The 16,346-nt window shown below is 39.1% G+C and overlaps 1 protein-coding gene across 1 annotated transcript; it reads right to left on the bottom strand.

Moving 5' to 3' along the window:
* Nucleotides 1-5,374: 5,374 nt before the first annotated feature.
* LOC136438682 (uncharacterized) lies at nt 5,375-10,795 on the bottom strand. The gene is made up of 4 exons (XM_066433597.1): nt 10,588-10,795; nt 9,437-9,590; nt 6,443-6,702; nt 5,375-5,782 (listed from the first exon to the last, which is right to left on the bottom strand). Exons 1-4 carry the CDS (start codon nt 10,777-10,779, stop codon nt 5,375-5,377), a joined length of 1,014 nt encoding a protein of 337 aa, XP_066289694.1. The 5' UTR covers nt 10,780-10,795.
* Between the last annotated feature and the right edge of the window lie 5,551 nt (nt 10,796-16,346).

The raw sequence follows: 16,346 nt of genomic DNA, 5'->3' as shown, positions 1-16,346 counted from the left end.
ACGTAGGTTTCAATTTCTTCTTTCAGAGACAAAACAGAGATTTAACGTTGTTTGAGATTGTACAAGTGAAAATAGTAATACATTGCTTCATAATAACTGTATGCTGCTGACATACTACGAACGTAATGATGCCATTATGATGGTGATAATGATCGTAGGAATCGTCTAGTTTGTATGATTTGACATATATAGGATTAATTTTGTTTGTTTGTTTGTATCCAGGGTGGCGTGGACATAAAGTTCTACTTTCCCACAACCCTGGTGATCGGCGCTGCTGTGGGGTCCGTCTACCCGCTGGACGACTGGACCCACCTGGCTGCTGCTGTTGAAAGCGGCAGCAAAATCGAGTTTAACGGCCTTAGTGACAACCTGAAGAAGACTTACGGAACCAAGATCATTCCCGGACAGGCTATCTTCATCTGCACCGGCACCTCTACGACCAAGACAAGGTAGATCATTATTGAAAATAATACATTGCATCATTACAACTGTATACTTACATGTTGATCAGCATGATGATGATAACTGTATCAATTTTCTTGTCTTCATGATTTCACCACTGACGTAAAAAACTATGTTTTATTTGACATATAGAATAACATTTGTGTTTTTTTTTTGTTCGTTCGTTCTTTCGTCCGTTCGTTTGTTTCTTTGTACCTCAAGGCCGAAAACCAAGTCTCACTAGAGGATATGATCCTTTAGATAGACTTGCTTTTCGTCTTCTAAAGAGATATGAGAGACTTATTTGGAAATAACCGAGTAAAAAAGAGAGTAATACATTGCCTCTTCATAACTGTGTGCTGACATACTGTGAACATAAGGATGGCTTCATGATTATGTTGATAACTATGATCCCTCGTTTTCATTTTACCAATGACTTATGCTCCTGTAGCTGAGAATATTTGTTTCACTCATTCTACGAGTTACAGCTTGAGGCCACATACTGTTTATTACACTTGCCAGACTAATACATGACATTCATGTAAGAAAGAGGCTGTCAAAAGTCACCTACATGAGTTTTAGTCCTCGAGAAACAGGCATTGGCAGGGTGTCCGACTAGAGAAAAAAATCAGAAACCGTCCGTATTCAGAAGTAAACATGAAAATCTATTGAAAATCTAACGTTGGGTAACCTAAATTCGTGGGGTACTTAAAGTCGGGATTTTTCGAAAACGGGGTATTTAGGGATATGTGCTAGATGCAAAATCAGTTATAACGCCAGCAATGCAAAGCAGATAGACTAACGTATTCAGAACACTGGCTGAAAAGCTTCGATAACCATGCATTAGAAGTTGGCGACGTCAAAAACTCTCCGTCCCTTATTGACAGAGTCTGGGGGCTTCGTGGGAGAATCACCCAGCACGGTTGTTCGCTGGTTTATAAGACAAATGTCACATCTCCTGCCTGCTAAACACAATTATTTATAAGACAACTTATTACAATCTCTTTTGCTAACCTGCAACTGGATTCTAAGTGTGATCAATCATCAAAACTCCTCTCTGTTGCTACAACCTACGGCACGTGTATTTTCCCGCCGCCATATTGTTAACCAGAATCCTGTTGTCAAGCAGACGACAAAGGTTTGTGATGAACACTTTTTGTCTAAATGCTGCGTGTGATAGTGGACTGAGGAAGATATTTTCCTCAAAGTTTGCTCCTAACACAACAAGGAACACATGGACATAGTGGTATTACCATTGCTACGGCGTCCAGCTAACTTCCCATGAATAATGTAACGTTACACGTTGCCCGATGATGACGATGGGCCGACTTTGAGTGAAGTTCTACCGACTCAACACACGGGTTGTTCCCGAACTGGCCTGATGTGTGCGGTACGGCCGTTTTTTCGTGTATTTTTTTTTTACTTGGACACGTCTATATCCATAGCACTCTCCTCAAGCCAAGGATAGAACGAATAGCTGCTGTATAAAATGTGATTAGCGGTAAGATATTCAAGACGAATCTTCTCTCCCGAATTAATGTGCCCCCCTGTCCGACAGCACCGTAATTGTGCGTGCGGCGGACGGTAGTTTGAAGTTGAAATATTATGGTGTCAGCACGACTAGAGACAAAATCTACCATATATATGATTAGTGCAAAGATAGTACATGATACTGACAGAATAATAGAAAAAAAGGATAGTTTATTGTTCTGCTAGATTGATTTCAGTCAACCATTATCGCAAAAATCCCGAATTTAGGTTACCCAACGTTATCTTTGATCCACCTTCACTACCTGAAAACTACACCAAAACACCAAACTTCTACAGCCTACGGACACCACAAACATGGCTTTAAGTCTGTGTTTTTCAAAAAAATAAGAAGGTAAAAACCTTTACCTGTAACATCCAGCTTCAAAATACCAACATATAAAGAAAAAACAATTAATAGCTACTTTTACCAAGGGTACCAAACCTAGGTTTCTGCACCTGCGTCAATAACCATTCTGTGGCCTGCTGTTGAGACTATAGCTTAAAAACAAAATGCTTGTCCTGAGGTGTATGTTCTTGCGCAAACATTAATTGTAAGTTACAACGGCTTTGTGTTTATTAGGCTTCTTTCTCATGTTCTAACTTTGCTTTCTTTTTGTTGTAATGTTCACGTGCAGGGAGTGTTCAAGGACATCTCCAACGACAGGCAGTACAAGGACTTCATTCGTTTGAGTGACGGGCAGGGCGTGGTCATTCACTACTTCAACCCCACCAAGGTTTTGAACTTCAAGGACAAGAAGGTCACCTTAGAGAAAATCATCCAAAAACCCAAGTTCTCTGGCTCAAAGGTATTCGTAAATTCTTCTAAAGATTAATTTTAGATTTATTTGTTGGGAATTGAATAAGTCAAAGAGATTGGTGAAAAATAATACATTGCTTAATCATGACTGAATTATGTAAAAATGCGAATGATGTTGCTGATGATAACCGATGGTTTTGCCATGTACAATATCTTTTTTTTTCCTTTTCGCTTCAGGGAAAGAAAGAGGAGTGATGCAGTAAGAGCCGCCATCCTCCCTGCCTCCGTGCTAACACTGCATCACGTGACAAGCTTCATCATCCAATCACCGCCCTTCTTTCTATCTAACACAGCATCACGTGATAAGATTCATCATCCAACCACCGCCCTTCTTTTAGCTAATACAGCATCCCGTGATAAGCTTCATCATCCAACCACCCTTCTTTTAGCTAACACAGCATCACGTGATAAGCTTCATCATCCAATCACCGTCCTTCTTTTAAAGCATATGTACAACAACCTGTTAAAACATTTCGTCCATTACTGTTCATAGTAATTTTCACGTTTAATTTTTTCCAGTCATGAGTATTACCTAGCTGACTCTTTGTTTATGTATGTACAACCTTATGTGTGTACGAGACTTAACTCACAGCTTCAATGTTTGGATTTTTTTGGAATGTTGCTTGAATACCGTTGAAATGCAATTAATAAACCCAGATGTGCGGCATACATGCATAGTGTTGGAGTTTTTTTCTTTTCTTCTTCTTTTTAAAATTTAGCTATTTTCTTAAATCTAATCCAGAGTGTTGGCAGTTGTATTACATTTAGACTTGTATAGCATCGTATACACACACACACCTTGGCTTCAGTTTTCCCATATATGGAAAGTACATATGAAAATACTGCTGTACTTTTTAGGATACAACCAAATCCTTGTACGTCATTCATAAAACGAAAAAAAAGCAATTAAGAAGGTATATGCAGTATTTATTACTTATAACAAGTAAGTGAGATAATGGTTGTCTCTTAGACTAAATTGTCAATGGCAAGTATTTGCCACCCACATATTGTTCACCCGAAATTAATTCCGCTTATAAGAACATAATACCGGATAGGGTTTAGTGAAACAATGAAGACATCGATATCAATTTCTCGTAATGAATATTTGAATATGAATTTTGATGATGCACAATACCGAAAATGAAAAACGCTGCTTGCAAAACTATTCATGATACGTACATAAATAATATATAAAAAGATGTAAAACAATCAATTGGTTTATGAATAGATTTATAATGTCGGACAGTACATGATGGACAAAGGAGTCAGAAATCACAGAAAAAAATGATTTTGACACTCCATTATATAGATTTAGAAAAATGAGAAAAGTTAATCGTATATAATGTATTGTTGTGCAACGAATCACTGTCAATATCATTTTAATTTGGGGGTTATTTCAGGGGATAATGTGCGACCCCGCGCAATGATAATGATCACATATTTGTGGCCACAATAATCTTTCAATGACACAGCTTCTGCGTGCTAGGCACAGTATGCACAACGATATCAGCTTTTTAGTCCATAATCTGTGGTGGATTCTACGACCAGTTCAAAGCAAGGCTGGACAAACATTGGGAGAGCCTTAAGTTCAACACATGAGTAACGTTCGAGACCGGGATTACCACAGGCTGAGCCTCCTCATCCCGAAGATGGTATAAAAGTATATAAAGGTATAAAGGTTTGTATCTGTTCACGCGACTTTTATCATACAAGAAAGGTCAAACCACGAGGTCACAGTTACAGAAGAAACCACTGTCCGAAAGGGGTCAACGAAAAAAAATCAAAACAAATGAAATGAACACGGCTAGAAATTGTCATATTAACTGCTTTTCATACATTTGTATCTTGTTAAATCTCTTCTTGTTAAACATTTTTATTACCTCAGTGGTATGTATAGTCCTATAGTCTAGTAGTCCTAGATGTGGGGTCATTGCCCGTAGCTAGTATCAACGACAGGACGTCATGTAACATACTATTGGTTATTTATTGCTTGCTTGCGTTCACTTGTGAATAATAGTGCCGTCGAGGTTATAATACGTTGTATGTCTAGTCAGGGCCAACCCTAACAAATCATACAAAATTTCGTTAATTTCTGTAACAACAGGTTGCTAAATATGAATATATGCGAACCTGCTCACTCAACTTGAAGATATGCCCGATTTTTTCTTGTAACAATGACAGACGGCCCAGAATTGTATTTCAACTTCATAGAAGTCACTTTAGATTAAAGGTCGGGTACAGTTAGATATTGATCATAAGCTTGCAGAGTGGTTAAATGACTGTTCAAATCAAATGACTGTAAGATGATCATATTTCAAGGTCAATGTCCAAAAGAAACACACTCTTTTTAAACGTTATGACACGTGGCTATTTGGCATTGCCATGGAAGCCTCGAAACATCAATTTGGGCTGCGAATTGAAGGTCGGGGTGCATGCAGATATATATCAGTTATAAGTTTGCAGAGCATTGATATGACTGTAACATGAGTATGTTTCAAGGTCAATATCGAGGGTGTTTCAAGGTCAATATCGAACAGGAAACACAACTTTGTTTTGTCGTTGTTTTCGAAACATTACGACACATGGCTATGTGGCATTGCCACGAAAGCCTCGAAACATCACTTTGGGTTGCGCATTGCCGCGTAGCATAGACTTGTACTCGGTGGGGTGGGGGCTCATAACCCGCATCCCGTGGCCTTTTCCCGCCGAAACTAGCCACGGGTGAACAACCTCCTCTTGACCACCACCTGCCCCTGACGTCATACCATTGCCCTTCTCTGACGACTCTACGTTTGCACAATCTTTACTAGTGCCCCCTGTTCCATCGTTGTTAGCGCTGCTTCTTCCGTGTGTGAACGACGTCTTTTGGACGACTTTTGTGGCACGACGGTTTCCTGAGGTGACGTCAGACATCCCGTCAGTCCTTGTGGCCTGGCCGAACATCATGTTGAAGGCGCCGCCCTGTCCGTGTGCTAGTGACAGGTACGTCTGAACCTGGGGTTAGAAACAGTAAGTTGATTAAAATATTTCCCACACTTAAAACGGTTTATTCAGGCTTTTCAATTGACAACGTAACATAGTATAGCCTGGAACCTTCCTGTAGTTCGTAATAGAGTAACATACGTAGCCGGTTGATACTATCTACCATTTTCAACATTGTATAGCCTAGAAACTTCCTGCAGTTTTATTCTCTTCTCCTTCTTATTTTCATCCTGTCGGACGATCTGTTCAACGTCGGTGGACTCGAGTAGTAGGAATTAACGCAAAGGTATTAGTGAGCTAATGCAATGTATGGGTCTACTGCGTTCGCAGCATAACGGAGAAGGTAGAAAATCACCGGTACTAGTACTGGTCAACCAAAGTGATGTCACTAACTCTTGACAAAAACGTCAACCAGCATGCAAATCTCTACGTCCTCTCAAATGAAATTTTCAAGACAAAACAAGATGACTGGTAGAAATTCTCGAAGGAGGCACCATTATATACGGATATAAACACTATTGATCGACGCGTGAAACGCCAAGAAATCCGTGTTAGGGGAGAGATTTTTCACTGATAAATAATCGAGTAGAAGAGAAAATGTGGAATATAAGATAAACTACCCAAACAAAATCCTTGACATAAGTACTAGGTACCCAACCTCAATGCCTGTACCTGTCTGTCAATTGTTTTCCGAATGCTCAACGGAAAATCCGAGTCTTCCACGTCCACGGACCTTCGTAGACTCTCGTACAACCTCGTGGCGTAGTCTCGTTCCTTCGTCAGCTTTTCCTTCTCTCCGATGACCTCCTCTCTATCTCTGACGGCGTCTGAAGCGAGCTGCTCTGCCAGACTAGCGCGTTGTACCGCCTCCTGCAAGCGGGCTAGGGCCAGGTCTCTCTCCGCGGTCAACTCCTGGCGTTGCCGTTGGAAACCTGACGTGACAAATGTGCACGAACACAAACCTCCATTATTCTCGAATAAAGACGTCATCAACCCAACAAAGGTGACGTGACAATTAGATATATTTGCCCTAATTGTTACTCAAGACGGAATGAGCTCACACTATAAACATAAATAACTCAATCTGTACAGGGGTCACACGGTATTTTAGAAATTCTGACAGCTAGGCACAAATACAATGATGAAGGGTACACATCTCTAGTGTTTGCAAACCCTTTTAACCCTCAAACCACCGTATGGGGTCAAAACTGACCCCAGGCGTATATCAACATGTGCTATTTTGACATTTCGAGTCGAAATCAAAATTCCTTCTATGAGTTTGTTTGTATATATGTCTTATAACTTTTCACGAGTTTTTACCGAGATTAGCTCATTGTTGATTAAGTTATTCTAGAAAGTTTACGCGTGGTCCAGTGGGGTCAAAACTGACCCCAGCGAAATCTGCACTCATATTTCCTATTGTTTAATACTTGTCTTCTAGTGACATGTATTATAAGGGTTATTATGATCATAATTACAAAATTTGATTTTGTAGAAACGTGAAAAAAAAATTAATGAACGTAAAGATTAATGACGTTGCGGCGTATTATGACGTCATTTATGTGATTTTTTTGACGAAAACCAACAAATTGGGTATTTCCATATAACCTTAAGGTACACGATAAAAATTACATAGAAATTCTGTATGATAAATCATAATATATCCAAGGACGTTATTTGTAGATGGCAACAGGAACGACGTCAAAATGACGTCATAAAATTATATTCATATCGGGCTACACTAGCGAAATCCGCCGTCTTGGTTCCGCCATCTAAATGCATTTTTTCATCATATAACCTAATAACACAATAAAAATGGACCAAAACGTTTATATTAAGATTGTTTCTGTTTGAATAAACATGGTAATGATAAGATTTGAGGTTGAAATAGCCGGTTATAGCTAATCTAATTATATCGTCCGCCATCTTAGATTTTGACCGATGACGTAATCAAATATGCATAAATTATGTATATTAAATCATAAAAGTGATAGTGAATAACATTGGTTGGTGTTGATGTAAGAAAATAAGTGCAGTTTACAAAGAAAGCCCTAGAATTACATTGTAAAATCTAAAATTAGCGACTTTTTTCCAAATATGGCTCTCAGAAACCGGTTGCCATAGCAACGTGAAAATATTGATTAGTTATTTCATTATTCTCAAGTTGTTGCCAACGAAATTGTAGCAAAAATGAACAAGTTTGGTTGTTCGAGCGTAAGACATTCAGATACTATATGACATCAAGTGTTGGCGAAGGCCTCAAAAGAGCCCGCTTGTCTGAATAGCGTTAGTTGCAAAAGACGAGGTTCCCAATTTTTGCATAAATTATGATAATAAGCAGAAATTATTCACACCTAATCATGTCAAACTGTCCCTTATAGATTACTTAAACTATACATAGATACAAACCACCAAAAAAATTCACCAATAAAGCTGTATTTGTAGAAAACTTTGTGGGGTCAGTTTTGACCCCATACGGTAAGATTAGTCGTAAAAAAGCTACGGTGGTTTGAGGGTTAAACAAAATTCCTATTGATATTTAACGTGACCAAGGAAAATCCAAACATTCTCTTGAAGTACTCCTTTAATTACATGGCATTCTCATACCTTGCGAGAGTGCTAAACTATTACTATCGTAATAGTTTATTTCGTTGATAAACTCCTCGAATAATCAATGTAAATTAAATTGACGTAGAACTGACAGTTTATATATATACGGCAAGTCCTAAGCCCGATTTGTATGTTTTCTAACACATTCTATGCAATGAGATCCAAATACGTCAGGGGTAACCACTTGTCAGTCAAATAAATATTAGCTTGCTTTAGTCATACTTTTTATAGGGGTGTGTATTTTTAGCATCATAAGTGACATTTACATTGCTGATACAGCAGAAGCCACTTAATTGCACAACGGATTAACGCACACTCCTGTTTATTGCACAGAATCCCCAACCGGTTCCCATTCACTGCATTGTTAGTGACTCTGTGTATTTGCAAAATGGTCAATTTTGGTTCAAGGACGTGTGTAATGAAACAAATGTAAATACAGTCATATAAACTATGTATACAAACTTTGTTGTATAGAACTCTCAATTGTGGAGGGCAATATAGGTGCGGTCTGGCACATATACAACACCGGTGAGTCAAGTATATAAGCAATTAAGGTTAGGCGTGATATAAACTTCGTTATGCTGCGTATGAGGGCGAGTGGGTTAGTACTATAGTTTATTCTAAACGCGCTAGCGTTAATAGTTATAAACAATTATCGTATGAAAATCACACACAATGTACAAAAGCATGTAGGAATTACTACTATAAAGTTATCATATGGAAGTTCTGAATAAATTTACTCAAAAAAAGGCATGCAAAAATGCACATCCGGTTTGCAAACCACTATTCGGTTGCAGACAAATTTAGTACCTAGAAACATGCAAATCTTGCCAACATTTTGATTGAAAAAAGGTCTACGTACCAACACGGGCTAAACAGTGACGTTGTCATGTCATGCAAGAAGTCCTTTATACCTCAGAAACTGTGAATTCCATTTTGCCACGTTTGGTATTTCACCAACTACGTAGCCCCAGAGACCTGTTATAACGTTATCGCAAACAAACGATATGGCAACGTTCTCACATAAGTACCAGTGCTTCACAACCTGCTACAAACCTTTGAGCGCGCTGTAAGTGGGCCGCTTGTTGACCAGTTTGTCCTCCTTGACTTTAATGGCATACGTCAGTTCCTGGTTGGCATGTCTCAACTCGTCCAGTTCCAGCGATTTGCTCTGAACTTGACCCTGTAACTGGCTAAGTTTGATCTGAGCCTAGCGTGATGACAAAAAGGGAGGAAAGACGAGAAATAAGAATATAAAATTTGTCAGCCGAGGGTGTTTTTTGTGTGCATACAGTTGGGGATATGATATTCTTTCCGCCTATCTACACGCGTATATGGATGTAATGTAACAATATAAAATTAACTTAGACGCAACGACATACATCTAATCTCACTTCCCTGCAAATTTGAGACGTTTTGAACTGTGTATGGCCGACTTATGTCCATTTTCACTCAGGACCCCAAGTGGTAGCTGAATTAAATTATCCTTGGGACACCTTACTGCACTTGAGACCACAATACTAAATGTTTAAATCTATAACTGTTCCGTATCTCGTGAATAATTTTCACAATTAGTCCCAACCACGACATTCCGCGACGTTTCAGTGACCGTCTGTATATATGATAATAATTATTCTTGTGTACATGCCACAATTTTACGTTAGAGACCGTATGGCTGACTACTTGACATTTGGGGAAGTATTAAGCAGCGACACCTAGCTTGCAATGTGCAATAGTACCAGTCAGTATTGCCCTGAGGAAGACTGTGATTGTATGTCCTTTTTTGTGTATAAAAAATATTTTTATCCTACAACGGTTCCCCTTTTAATCAGTTGTTAATCTCTGGCCAAACGGAGTAAAACTTATAAATATCCCGACATAACTTACCGGTATACAAAGACCGGTAATTACATGTAGGGCCTGGACCATATGATACCCATCTCCAAGCAGATGAGGGAAGGCATACTGGTAATGTTTTCTAACGGTTTTGCTACAAAAAGCCCTCGCAACAAACACATCTAGAAAACGTGACGAATTTACTTTCTAACATCTGCTAACAAATTCTCTTCGCAGCTATCGCCATTTTCATGGATGAAGCTTAACACTTTCTTTATCAATTTCTGTACTATTTCCTACTACTTAGTTAATTAAGCAATTAAGTAAGTAAGTAAATAAGTACTATTTGAGTAAGATTAGACTTTTCTTACTTTCACAAGTTCTGGAGACGGTGCGGGCTGTTTCTTAGGTTTCTTCTTCTGAAGTCTGTCGGATTGTTTGTCGCTTGGTGTAGGCGAGGCGAAGACTGGACTATCCGGACAGGGAGAGGGAGTCTCGAATTCAAACCCGTCAAACAGTTCTTTTATCTGCACCTCCGATTTTGGTCTGTTAACAGAGTCCATGTTTCCTAGTTCGGGCGAAATCTGTGAAGTCAAGAAACATGCATTTTATGAATAAATAGTAACTGTATTGCACAACAATTGCACAAGGTATAGGCATCTACTGGTCTGGGTATCATTAGCCTGTACTAGATTAGATACCAGACGCGAAGAACTCTGCCTTAATTTTGCCCAATCCCTCACAAACAGCGACAAATATCGAGATTGGCTGCCAGCACGCATGCGCAGGGGGGAAGTCCACAAGAGATCTCTCAGAAACAGCAGTATGAAACTGAGTCAGTATAAGTGCCGGACCCAACGCATGAAAAACAGTACACTCCCATATTGCGTCCGACTGTTAAATGACTTCTGTTAAATGACTGTGAATATTAGTGTTTTAGATAGATTTTGAACGTAGACGTACAATTATATTGACATCTTAGTGATACACTTTTAAATGTGTAATGCCTTTTATTAAAAGCTGCCAGTCCCGACTTAATTAGGGATACAGAAATATGCCTTGTGTGCTGGACCCGGTTATAACCGGGATAGGGTATTCCCCAGAACAAAACAGCTTTGCGTGCGTGTAGCGCGCGAAGCCGGGAAGTTAGGGGAGTTAGCGCCGCCGGGTGTTTCGCGGGTTTCGTGAGGGAGGTCAGGGGTCAAACATTTTTTTTATTTTTACTTGGCTAAAAAAACCTGGCAGCTTAAGGGTTAAGTCCTGAGAATATGTACAGGACGGACGTTTGTACAAAGGCTGCAATTCAGGACTTTTGCTGCGATGGCTTTTTATATTAAATAACCCATAAACCATATAACTACAGTTCCCAATACAAGAGTGTGCGTATAGTATGGAAGAACGGCCTTTTACAATCATTGGAGGAATTTCTAATGTCTAGACATTCTTTAATATTTTTCCTATGTATACTATGCAGGTTGATTACAGAACTTCGAAATGAAATAGCCACTTGTATAATATAATGATAATATAATTGATTGATATGCCTACAAGAAAACATGATGTGTAAAAAGAAAACAAGCCAGATTTTAAGATGTAAGGTATGTTTGAAAGTTGTTGCGAAGAGTGCTTAAGCAGTATCGGTAACCCCGCTAAATATCTAGTTAATATGATATGGTAAATACAGTATAATTTGATAAGCAGTTTCCGATCAAGTACGTATACTTAACATTATGGTATCTTGTCAGTAAGTGTTCGTCTACTCATTTTGTTAACGCCACGTATACACACCCCATGCATCTTGTGTTTCCCAAGCACTGATACATTTCTTTACGTCAATTTGTTAGTGTTATCAATACATAGTGTCTAAAACAACAACATGCTAGCACCACCACTTGTGAGGCCCTAAAAGATTTGTAAATTTGACAATCATAGGTAGCATGTACTTGTCACTAACGCAGTCATCTAATTGACGAGTCCTCAGGGTCTAAAGTATGCATGCACCAAGAGACTTCAACGTATTCAAATGACTCTAATTCATAATTTACATTATCTCATAATCCATAGATTTTCTCTTGCAAACTTACCTCCGTTGCCCCAATACCGCTTTCTCCTTTTTGGTTATGTAAAGTCCTGTTCAACATCGCATTGGCTCTGTAGAATAAACACGCAGTTACAGTATGGACTTGAGTCACGTAGTCTTCTGGTCATGATATACAGTACGTTTTCTGCGACATTTAGTTCAACAAAAGAGACCATGGCACCCATCACATTACGCATAAAACATGTCGTCGTGGTTTGAAAAGAAATGGCTTTACATTTGTCACGTTTGAACAGAACAATAGAAGGTCACAGGAAAATGTTGTGATGATACCTTCTGTATTCAATTTTATGATGATAATAAAACCCCTATGCTGTTTTCCGCACGCTATTAGATTTTAATCAAAGTTTTCTGCAGGAGCCGAATTGATTGAACTATATTTGTTAGTTGGTTGGTTGGATGGTTGGTTGGTTGGTTGGTTGGTTGGTTGGTTGGTTGGTTGGTAGGTTGGTTGGTTGGTTGGTTGGTTGGTTGGTTGGTTGGTTGGTTTGTTGGTTGGTTGGTTGGTTGGTTGGTTGGATGGTTGGATGGTTGGTTGGTTGGTTGGTTGGTTGGTTGGTTGGTTGGTTGGTTGGTTGGTTGGTTGGTTGGTTGGTTGGTTGGGTGGTGTGTACATTGTATCTACTTCCTGATCGAATGATGTAATGCCAATGGTGTATAGCATACAGCATACATATATATCCGTGACGGGACCTCTCCTTGGTACTGAACTGGTTTATTTATCTATGTACGAATCTTTAGGGCGGTCCCTTCAGCTAACAGGGTAACTGATTTCCAAGGGAGCCATAACAAAACCACAAGAAATCAGGATAAAAAATGATTACTTAACATTATCCCCAACTGTATACCGTTTACATCGGTCTGCGATAAAATAAAATAAAACATGAAAGACAGAGACACTGGAAGAAGCAGAGTGGACAGCCCGACATGATGACGATTTTATGTTACTCGACAATACTAGGAAGAGCTATGGTGAACTTGTAATTATAAAGGCAATACTACAGGGTGGCCGACTGTTAAATCAGTCTGGTTGGTCGGTCCATCTAGGCATATAATGATTTAGTATCAGCCATCCCCATCTCTAGTTATGGTTTCATAATCAGGACTCATATCAATGACAATTGCTCCCTAGAGAATAGATTACCGTCGGTCGATCAACCAAGAAACCGTTTGTTTTAAACTAACACTCACATCGTTAAAAAAGACTTTCGTAAAAGAAGAATCTAATAACCTCTTTTCGTGTTTTGTAGGTATTCTAGGCTACAAGTTTTGAGAAAAAAAAATACTTATTAGAATGTTCTTTTACCGAAGTCTTTCTGATGTAAGATTTATCCGTTTTGAATAAATGGTTTGTTGATTAATGGACCGACTGTAATTCAGGATTAATATATATTAATGGAGCAATTACTATTGATATGAGTCATTATTATGAAACCCCTCTGCATATAAGAGACCATTTGTTTGAATTTAAATCGTCGTTTTTACTTGTGCTTCATTTAAAGTACTAGTTTCTGTTTGTTTTTGTTTTTTTCTAAACAGTGGACGAGTCTGCAGTTAGACTCTAACAGACTCAATGGGTTGCTAGAAAAAGTTGCTAACATACTGTAAATGCAGGAATGTTCGCGATGGTTTTATGTTCCGGTTTTTTTCCCCGTTTCGAATTCACCGCAAACTTGAAGCCACCGGAAACACCTTTGTCAAATACTGTAGCAGTATGTGACTTTAGCGCTGCCGCGAACCTAAAACCACCGCAAACACTCCATTTTCTCCTTAGGCCACAGCAAGTAAATTTTATGGATGACATCCTCTGCAGACTCCAAAATCAATGAGATAGGGCGAAAGAAAAACAAGGCGGGCAAAAAAAAACAAGATTACAATATTTTCAAATTTTGAGATCATAAGAATTGAGGCGACGAAATATGATATCATGACCAACAGGTCTTTTATTCCTGTATTCAACCAATGAGGTTTCATATATAATATAAAACCTCCTTGATTTAATATAAACATGTCCTTGTAGATGTGTATACATCTCAATAGACTAATTACAACAAATGCGGAAAAGGTCTTGTTGTACCATCATCTGAAGCAACTACACTGGGAATTCATATGCCATGAAACACCTTGTGTATACAGCTCAATTAAGTAGACCCCCCCCCCATTAGATATATAATGTCCTCGCTAGAACAAATTCAGAAAACAGCTTGTTATTATACCATCATGGGCAGGAACTACATTGTACACTGGGTATTCATATGCAATGAAGCACCTTAGACTGTCAACGTTAACGACATATTTGCCAATTTTTGTCATGTTGACCACCGTCGGAGGGCATTGAAATTTCTTGTTTTTTATTTCGAAATCAGGCGAAAATTAATGAGCACATGATGTCATCCATAAAAATGACTTGCTGTGGCCTTAGCGCGAAATAAAAACCACGCGAACATTGGCGAAGTTAAATGCATTTACAGTATTAGCCCTGTATAGCCACTTAACTACTACATGTATGGCAAATTATTTTCCTTATCTCGTCAATTCCTACTATCGTTTCAGCAATCCACTGAGTCTGGTAGAGACTAAACAAAGACTACCGGTAGAGGTGCAACACCTGGTATAACGTTACAGTGAGTAATATTCAAATAATGGGAGTGGCAGGTTTTAGTCGGCTATTGTTACACTGCCACGCCCATCTAACGGAGAGACCGAATACAAAATTTGCAACGGTCTCTATTGAAGCTACCGTGCCATATAGATGTCATAGGTACGGCATTGATATCATAACATAACGCCTTCCGTGTGATTGGCACTAGCATATCAACAGAAGTCACCTAACACGTTAACGTTATAAATACGTTAATCACAACTCCCAATCAGTGTGGGTATTATTTCGAACATCGTTGTGGTTTTTATTTTGCTTCCACAGTTCCTGGTTCAGGCTATGAATTCGTCCCTTGATCATCCATTCATTGTATAGCAACTCCTCTCAGCGAATCAATGGTTATTTGGTGAGGGTAAATTGTTCCACAACAATCATTAGCCCCTGGGCCAAATATAGGCGCGTGCTTGATACGCGCCGTTTTGAGTATCAAGACATGATCACGGAAAAAGTCAATAGTGCAGTTGAAATTGGTCATATCAAGCATATAAGCGTGTCTCCGTTATCGTGACAGGTTGAATAATCTCCGACAGTGCAAGAGAAAATCAGACTTTTGTGAGAAACGAGATTTCTTGAGTCAAAGTTGACCTATTTTCCACTGGGTTCCCTATGGTTTCGCCATTGGTTTCAACCACAAATACGCACCGTATGGGGGTTTCGCGGCACCCGGTTACGGGACCACTGTTTTATCCAATATATCCAAATATAACTACCTAAAAAGGTGCAACTGTCATCATATTCATTGAGCAACATTCTCACAAGGGGCAGCTGTAGATATACGGAGAGTGCTGCAGAATGTAGGAAAAAGCTGAAGATTTTGGGAGAATCATGGAGAAAAAATAGAGAAAGCTGGAGACGGACGGAGAAAGCTGCAGAATGTACAAAAAGCTTTCTCCATCTGTCTCAAGCTTTCCCCATGCGTCTCTATCGTTCTCTGCGATTCTCCCAAAATCTACAGGTTTTTCCTTCACTCCTATCTTATCCATGGTTCCATTTTTAATTCTCCAGTATTCTCCCAAAATCTACAGCTTTTTCCATGATTCTTCAGCTTTCTCCATCTGTTTCCAGTTTTCCCCATGCGTCTTTTTCATTCTCCAGTTTTCTCTCAGTATCTACAGGTTTTTCCTTCATTCTGCAGCATTCTCCGTAAATCTACTGCTGACCCCTTGTGAGAATGTTGCTCAATAAATGTGATGTGTGATGACATTTGCATCTATTTTAGTAGTAATTTTGCATATATCGGATAAGATAGTGGTCCCGTAATCCTCTAACGGGTGCCGCGAAACCCCCATATGGTGCGTATTTGGGGTTGAAACCAATGGCGAAACCAGCGGAAAGTAGGTCAACTTTGACTCTAAAAATCTCGTTTCTCACAA

Source organism: Branchiostoma lanceolatum, chromosome 7 (assembly GCF_035083965.1).
Source record: "Branchiostoma lanceolatum isolate klBraLanc5 chromosome 7, klBraLanc5.hap2, whole genome shotgun sequence".
Taxonomy (NCBI): Eukaryota; Metazoa; Chordata; class Leptocardii; order Amphioxiformes; family Branchiostomatidae; genus Branchiostoma; species Branchiostoma lanceolatum.
This window is presented reverse-complemented; position numbering and strand designations above follow the sequence as displayed.